Source organism: Hordeum vulgare, chromosome 3H, assembly GCF_904849725.1.
Source record: "Hordeum vulgare subsp. vulgare chromosome 3H, MorexV3_pseudomolecules_assembly, whole genome shotgun sequence".
Lineage (NCBI taxonomy): Eukaryota > Viridiplantae > Streptophyta > Magnoliopsida > Poales > Poaceae > Hordeum > Hordeum vulgare.
The window spans coordinates 553059815-553068022 of record NC_058520.1 but is presented as its reverse complement, the minus strand read 5'-3'; the positions used below and the strand labels follow the sequence as shown (position 1 = coordinate 553068022).

General features: G+C 40.9%; 1 protein-coding gene across 1 annotated transcript; it reads left to right on the top strand.

Moving 5' to 3' along the window:
- The first annotated feature begins 1963 nt into the window (after positions 1 to 1963).
- On the top strand, positions 1964 to 7945 carry LOC123444967 (zinc finger CCCH domain-containing protein 11). The gene is made up of 8 exons (XM_045121865.1): positions 1964 to 2300; positions 2414 to 2498; positions 2847 to 2987; positions 3071 to 3168; positions 4422 to 4610; positions 4735 to 4865; positions 4951 to 5053; positions 7376 to 7945. The coding sequence occupies exons 1-8, from the start codon at positions 2124 to 2126 to the stop codon at positions 7562 to 7564; spliced, it is 1113 nt and encodes a 370-aa protein (XP_044977800.1). The 5' UTR covers positions 1964 to 2123; the 3' UTR covers positions 7565 to 7945.
- The last annotated feature ends 263 nt before the right edge of the window (positions 7946 to 8208 follow it).

Here is an 8208-nt window from a genome sequence, read left to right as displayed (position 1 = left end):
ATGCACTTTAACATGTTACACTTAACCAAAGTGTGCCTCCAATTATCCCGCGCTCCTTTGTAAATGAGGCATATGTTTGTATCTGTCAAATTTCGTGACAACACACATCTTCTATAGGAATAGAGTTTTGTCCAAGTCTCTAAGCGGAATCTTAATCTTTCGAGGAACATTCAGTTTCCAAAGTCCGGCCCAATCCGACGAATAGCACTAGTGTTAGATTCTGCAATTAAATGGAAACCAAGCCTCCCTTCTCTTTTTGGTTTCAACATGTAGCCGGTATAGTGATGTGACCGAACACACATCACTTCTCTCATATTGTCAGGCCGATTCATCAACCGAATTACGCATGCTCAACCTCAACGTGATATTAAGGATCACATCCTCATCAATCGACTTGTGGTTGGATGGTTAGAGGGACAGTTATCCAGCCCATTAAGATTCAAGTCTTGATGTTCGTATTATTTCTGGATTCATTTCAGGATTTTCGGCAATATGCTTTTAGTGGGAGGAGACGTTTCCGTCGACGATGAGGTGTCTATGGTGACTTTGTAAATCTCAAGATGACATGTTGGTCCAGTTTTTCAGAGGTGCTCATAAGGGTAGAGCGTGCGTGTGTTTATATGGATGAATGTATGCGCGCGTATATGAGCGCGTGCATTTGTCCGCTCCATGTGTTCATAAACAAGTCTAAGGGCTCATTTGATTCAAAGGAATTTCATAAGATTTTTGAAGGATTGAAATCTTTAGATTTTTTTTCTACATTGGTCCTTTGATCCATTGAATTGGCCATAAGTTTTTTTTCATGTAACCTTTTGTACTATATTTCATAGAAAATCTAACATCCACTTTAAACTTTTTTTACGTTTCTTTTATTTTTTTCTGTGACATCAAACACTCCATACTAATTGTATAAGGTTTAAATAAACACTAGCAAAAAAATCCGTGCGTTGCAACGGAAGAGAAAATAACACACGCTTTGAACGCAATATATTTTCACATGGCATCTTATTTGTGTTGCCGACGATGGCCTCAGTGCTCACACAACGAAAACGCATTTGAATGTACAATCACTCGGAATAAGATGAGAAATATGTTGTTTCTCCTCACGAGATTTTCCAAAGGTGTGCATGTATGGTTAACGATGTTTTCTTTCCTCTCAATTTAGGTTTAATTTAATGAATATTTATTGCAATTCGTATGGTCGCCGGAAAGAGAGAAAAAGAGGACCATGCACTACAGATTAAGTTTGCATAAAAAATAATATTTAAGAAGTATTCAACAGCTAAAAATAACATCCTATTTAGATTCTACACATTTTTTCAATCAAATTTCATATATAACATGTTAAAATCGGAGTCACGGTTTAAAAGATATGGATAATTTTGTTTTAGATAAAATATAGATTGATTAACTGAAAAGTCAGGTTTTTTTGTTAAAAAAACGTTTCGGCTGACTTAAATAGGGACGACGGGTTGATTACCTGAAACATCAAAGAGTTTTGTGAAAAATGCAAAAAACAGTTTGGCTGTGACTACAAGATGAACTGCGGGTTGATTATCTAAAAGCGTGAGGGCTTTTATGCAAAATGACACAAAACGGTTCGTTCCGATTTAAAATTGGACTGCGGGTTAATTACCTGAAACTGCGAGGGTTTTTCTACAAAATAACCGACGACGGCCGGGCGGACAGAAGCGCTGCGCGCTTTATTATTAGGGAAGATTGACACTTCAGTTCTATATTTTTTTTCTATTCATGTGTTTTATCCCGCGGATCAAAGAGGCCCTAATTCTGCAACCATGACATAAGGATGATGAGAACGAGGATCGTGAGAGGGAGCTAATTCTCGTCGAGGGCCCAACCCCTGCTTGCACACCGAGCATGGCCCAACCCAACCGGTTGAAGGCCTGACTAGAGGCCCATCGCGCAACCTCGGTTTTCCACATCTCCACGAGACCACTCCCAGTCCCATCTCTAGAACTTTCTTCCTCGCCTCCGCCTCCGCCTCCACCCTCCTCCTCCCAGCTCCAAACCCAGGAAACCCTCGCCTCCCCTCGCGGCGTCCTCTTTCCGCCGCCCGAATCCCACCCCAGCCGGACCCGAGCTAGAAGGAGGGGCAGAGCAAGATGCCCCCGAAGAAGGCGGCGGCGTCCAAGGCCGACGTCGCGAAGAAGCAGAAGGTCGTGGAGGACAAGACCTTCGGGCTCAAGAACAAGAACAAGAGCAAGAACGTCCAGAAGTACGTCCAGTCGCTGCACCAGTCCGTCCAGCCCAAGCCCGACCCGACCAAGACCGCCGCCAAGGCACGGGGGAACACTCAGATCGAAGCTGTCAATTCCCTCTTTCCGATTGCTCTGCTCTTCTGATTTTCTTCTTCTTCTTGTCTGTGGATGTGGATGCGGATGCGGATGCGCAGAAGAAGAAGGAGGAGGAGAAGGCGCGCGAGAAGGAGCTCAACGATCTATTCAAGGTCGCCGTCAGCCAGCCCAAGGTCCCCGTTGGTATGGCCTCCTCCCCCTTTCACCCAGTTTTGGGTGTATAGGTATCTTCTGGTGGATTTATTAAGAATCCCTCACTGTGGATATGAAGTTGTTGTGAATTGATATGTGGCGGATACGGTAGTATGCAAGTGCTTTTGGTAATACTGGTGACTGGTGTTGATTTGTGCTAATGTAGGAAGGATTTGGTCAGTTCTTTCTATGTAAACACATATAAGCTCTTTCAAGTCCTGCAGGTTGCAAATGGAAATTGCAATGTTTCATTAGGACATTTTGATACTGGTAGTTTGTTCAGAAGATTGCTATTCTTTGTCAGAAATACTCATGCTTTGGTTGTGTGCTATTGTGTAGGTGTCGATCCCAAGTCGATACTTTGTGAGTTCTTCAAGGTCGGACAATGTCAGAAGGGTTTTAAGTGCAAGTTCTCACACGACCTGAATGTCCAAAGGAAGGGTGAGAAGATTGATATTTACAGCGACAAGCGCGATGGAGGTAAATAAATGATCATACTTATTTCTTTTTCGAGTCATTCAATTTTCTCGGTAGAAACTCACATTTTCCTATTTCAAGTACAGAAGAGGAAGATACAATGGATGACTGGGATCAGGAGACCCTTGAGAAAGTTATTGCGTCAAAAAACGCAGACTACCAGCAGAACAAACCTACTGATATTGTATGCACTATTCTGAAACTGTTATATACATTTTTCAAGCATTTCTCATTATATGCTGTTTCACTTTTAAGTTTCATTTTTCTCTAAAAGAATAAATAATTTGTACTAATGTCCTCGTTGGTAATATTTGTGCTAGATGATACTATAGTGGTTCTACTTTATTATTTATATTTTGTCTTCAATTCATGTTTTGCACTCTTATTTTAGGAGGAATGTATGCATTTCAAATGGAAAGCAGTAATGCTTTTTACACCTATTATCATGCATTTTCCTGTGATGCTTTTTACACCTATTATCATGCATTTTCCTGTGATGCTTTTTACACCTATTATCATGCATTTTCCTGTGATGCTTTTTACACCTATTATCATGCATTTTCCTGTGATGCAAATAAGCCATTTTTCTGCTGGATATGATTTCCAGTTGATTTTCTTTAATCTGGATGCAGATGCAATTTCTTATTTGCCAATCACATCAATTAGTAGTTATTTTAGTTGCTAGAGACACTATGGGTGCACTTGGTCTATTGTCACAATGATTATATCGATTGTATAATCTAATTTATTGGCATGTTGTAACTTCTCTAGGCCGCAGTGTGGTTAAGATTTGTTGTTATCAAGGATTCCGTGTACAGTTTTGTGACACATGAGTACACACAATCATAATCTCCAGAAGGCAGCAACATTATCACGTAGTAACTAAACACACTTGCTATAATAAAACTCATTAAAGAGGTTCTGTTATTCGTGGATAGCGGATTTACTCACTTATAATGAATAATACTCTCTCTGTCCCAAAATAAGTGACTCAACTTTGTACTAACTTTAGCACAAAGTTGAGTCACTTATTTTGGAACGGAGGGAGTAATACATTGGTACTGATAATAATTCTTCATTTCTATGCTAATTAACATTTTTCATCGTATTTGCAATTGTAACCCTGTTATGACGACATAATCAGTTTCTTATCTCTCCATTTCTTTTTTTTCCGTTGTTTAATTTGGTTGTTATAAACTTGCATTGTCTCACATTGCTTAAAGGACAACACTCTTAGGACACCATCCCGAGTTAAAACAAATATACAGTGCTGAGCACAGCATTAAACTCTACTTATTTTCCTATTTATCAGATTCTGGTCCACCCCATTGATATGTATCAGTAAGTGAAATTAGGAATGCTATCCTTGTTTTCCCATCCTCAAAGTGTTCTTATTTTTAACAGAATGATGATTTTGCTAATTATGTTTTTCTGTAGGTTTGCAAGCACTTTCTTGATGCTGTGGAGAAGAAGCAGTATGGGTGGTTTTGGGTTTGTCCAAATGGCGGCACGGAGTGCCGCTACAGGCATGCCCTTCCGCCTGGCTATGTACTAAAGTCTCAGATGAAAGCCTTACTAGAGGAAGAGAGTAAAAAGGTTGCAATTGAAGATGAGATTGAAGATCAGGTAAAATGAAGATTAGCATAAATCCTTTCTGTCTGCAACAGTGAAACTCTTGTTCCTTGTCTGTTGTCTAAATGACTTTTTTGGCATTGCCCGTGACATTCTCTACTCCTTGTTCATCTAACAGCGCAAAAAGGTTCAAACCACAACCCCTATGACTACAGAATTGTTCATGGAATGGAAAAGGAGGAAGGCAGAAGAAAAAGAAGCTGGTCTGGCGGCCTTGAGGGCTGATAGGGCTAAAAATGACCGTATGAGGTAATGACCTTATGTTCTTTTAGTGACATGTTTTGACTTGTGAGCCCTTGTGGTACGTAATGTAACTGCTTGTTCTTGTATCCAGTGGTCGCGAGTTGTTCATGGCGGATGCAAGTGTGTTTATTGATGATGCTGAAGCATATGAAGTTTATGAAAGACGTGAAGAGCCACAAGCTAACCAGGAACAGGTTAAAATTTCCCTCGTTTACTAAATCGGCTGTTTATTCACTAGTGTGATAATCAAATACAAATATCCTAGAATGATCAGATTGTGAGAGCAGAATGGGTCTTGGCCTTTAGAACAAGAAAGCTATGATATAATTTCTGTTAAAAATACCTGGGGGCAGCCACTCACTTAAATTTTATCAGTTTCTGCTGCCCCAAAAACTTTGAAAGTAGTTCCCTTGAAGTTATGTGTTATGGACTAGATTTCCGGTTGAGAGAGGGGCATTGCCTCCAAGTTGAGGCAAGGTAGAAGGAGAGTTCTTTCTATGTCTTGCTTAACAAATTTTCTTGGCTACTCCTTTTATAGGACATGATCTGATTAGTTAGCCTTTCCTAGTCTACTAGGACTCCTCTATTTTTGGAATTTTTATGTAACGACCGAAATCATCTTAACTTAAATTCTGAAGTTGCTTACCGCACATACCGTGTGGTATCAACTAGGACTCCTCTAATGTAGCAATCCTGTCACAGCTAAATTAGACTCCAACAGGTTTCCTCGCGCGCACATGCTCTTTTTAACTACTTTAGACTATCCTGTCCCCTCGCGTGGTCCTGGAAAAATAGTTTGGAAGGTCATACTCTGCATATTTTTATTTTCTAAGAAACTAATAGAAGAAGAAACATGTGAAGCACCGTCCTTTTGTGATTTGTTCTTTTTGTTACTTAAAAATTTAAATTGGCTAAAATATAATTGGGCGTGTACACATGTACGCAATGTGGTGTGTGTGTTTGGTTTGAGCCCAAGAAAGCTACCCATGTGTCCTCTTGCTAGCCCAAATTTTGGTGAAGGGTTTTGTTGCCCATAAGGTTTGCCCGGTAGGGATGAGGTGGATTGTTATTCTTCTTTTGTATGAATTTGAATCAGTTCTTAACCTATTCAATTTGAGAATTTAAAACTATGAGGCTAAGATGTCAGAAATCTTGGCATCCAAAAGGGGTGTTTGTTTTTTCAATCTAAGGTTTAAGAAGAGGCTCCATGAAGGAATACCAAGACTTCTAATTGTCATTCCATTTTTATCTTGCATCCTATGTTACCTACATACACTAAAGAAAAGGCTACTTAATCTAGCGAGAAACGGAATAAATAGGCTGACGAGAAATCAATTTGGCTGGGGGAAATGCCTGAAGGGCAGTGTTAGGGGGGTGGGTAATGGTGTAGATCCATCAACATCATGTTTGGTCGGGAATAGGCTGACGAGAAATCAGTTTGGCTGGGGGAAAGGCCTGAAGGGCAGTGTTAGGGTGGTGGGTAATGGTGTAGATCCATCAAACATCATGTTCGGTCGGCAAGTCCCGGATGCGGCAGTGGGAGATGGTGGCCTCCCCACTCTTTTTGGCTAGGCTTGCTGGCAATACAATGCTGTGATGTGGGCTGCAGCATAGAGCATGGGCGTCCGGGGCGCAATGTATGCCGGCACCGGCATGTCTAAGACGATGGATTCGCTAGTTCTGGCTGGGTCCTGCCATCTATCTGCCGACTCATAGGCACATATGGGTGGAAGGTACGTTGGCCCGGACAGCCCTGGAGAAGTGGTCTTCTCTGGAGGCGCCTGGCAACGGCTGTGACGCGGCCTTGAGGCTTTGAGTCTAGCTACCTCGCCATTCATGGTTGGAGGCTGGAGAAGGCGAGACCTTTCATTGCTGCGGGCTGTAGTTGGTGGTACCTCCTCATCTGCTCGTTTGGCGAGGACGGTGATGTGTGTGCGTGTGTCCCCCTCCTGGGAGGTTGTACCTGTACTGTTGTTCTCTTCCCGTTCAATGAAATGAAACGCAAACTCTTTTGCGTTTTCTCGATTTTTTCCCGTAAGTTGATAGTGTATATTATGCATGCTTGTTAAAAAAATAAATAAATAGACAACTGTAAGGACGCATCAAAGAAGTAATCTGTCATCACGCTGAGATTTTGTTTGTGTGTTACATACACACCTGAGATTATACCGTTTTAGATTCATTTTGCATTTTATTTGGTACCCTCATTTTAATTAGCTATATGAATTCTTGAAAAAATAGTTAACTTGCTATATCTCCTAGCCTTTGGCATGTAAGAAAGGAAATAAGCAGGCCTGGAATCTAGTGGTAAGAATTGGAATTGTAAATGTGTTATGGATTCAATGATGAAAGTTTTTGTTACTTATACAATAGTGTTAGTTTAAAGTGATTTGCTTTAGTGCATATGTCAGTATGGAATTTAGGGAGTACAACCAAAATGCAGGTTGATCTAGACAAATGCTATTCAATATGTTAGTCTCTGTAGTGATGTACATGTTTTAAACTTATTTCCACAGGGCAAGAAAAGTCAGGATGAAGGTCCAAGCTCATCAACCTCTAATGGCAAGGAGGCCAACGAGGAGCCGGATGATGAAGATATAGATGATGACGATGACCTAGACCTTGATGAATTAAATGAACTCGAAGCAAGCCTGTCGAGAGCTTCCATTCAAATTCGAGAACCAGGTGAGGGGTCATCATCTTGAACAGGGAGGTCACTGAGAAGTCGTACTCCATTTTTGCGCTCCAAATCGGCCTACTTGCTTTATTAGATACAAAAGGGTGGAGCATAGATGCAAGTGGACATTAGTTTCAAGCGACTATGATCATCATCTGTTTTGAGGGAGCGATGATTAACTGATGATGCCCAGTGTTAAGATCACATGACATTTTCATGTTTCCTGTGTTGCCTTGTTGTCTTTGTGGGAGTTATTTTGCTACTTGTGAATAACAGCACCAAAGTTTTTCTAGCCTTGTGCAAAACCTATTATATGGAATACTTTGGTGCGGACCTATTTATAAGTGGTGACTCAGGATTGTAGTATTTTTATCCCCTTTGTTTAAGAGAATTTGTGGATCTTAGAAAATCTTGGGGTGTGTGTGCATCAAGAATCAGCACATGACTGTTGGTATTCTTTCTTCTTCATTCCATTTTGCTTTTTTTGTTCTCAATTTTTCCAAGATTAACTCAATGATGGGATATATTAATGTCTCGGATTTTGGAGAACCATGGGTTATTCAGATTTCATAATGCAACATGTTTGCAACTCTGCGTCAAGATCGTCTCGTGACACGTCAAAAGCCCGGCTGTTGCTACGGGGTCGCCGCAGGTCCAGAACGGGTAGCAGCG

Excerpts from the sequence above, each read along its gene's own strand:
- LOC123444967 (XM_045121865.1), top strand. The coding sequence starts at position 2,124 with ATGCCCCCGAAGAAGGCGGCGGCGTCCAAGGCCGACGTCGCGAAGAAG. Across the intron at positions 3,169-4,421 it reads AGAACAAACCTACTGATATT|GTTTGCAAGCACTTTCTTGA; the intron begins GTATGCACTATT and ends GTTTTTCTGTAG. Across the intron at positions 4,611-4,734 it reads AAGATGAGATTGAAGATCAG|CGCAAAAAGGTTCAAACCAC; the intron begins GTAAAATGAAGA and ends TTCATCTAACAG.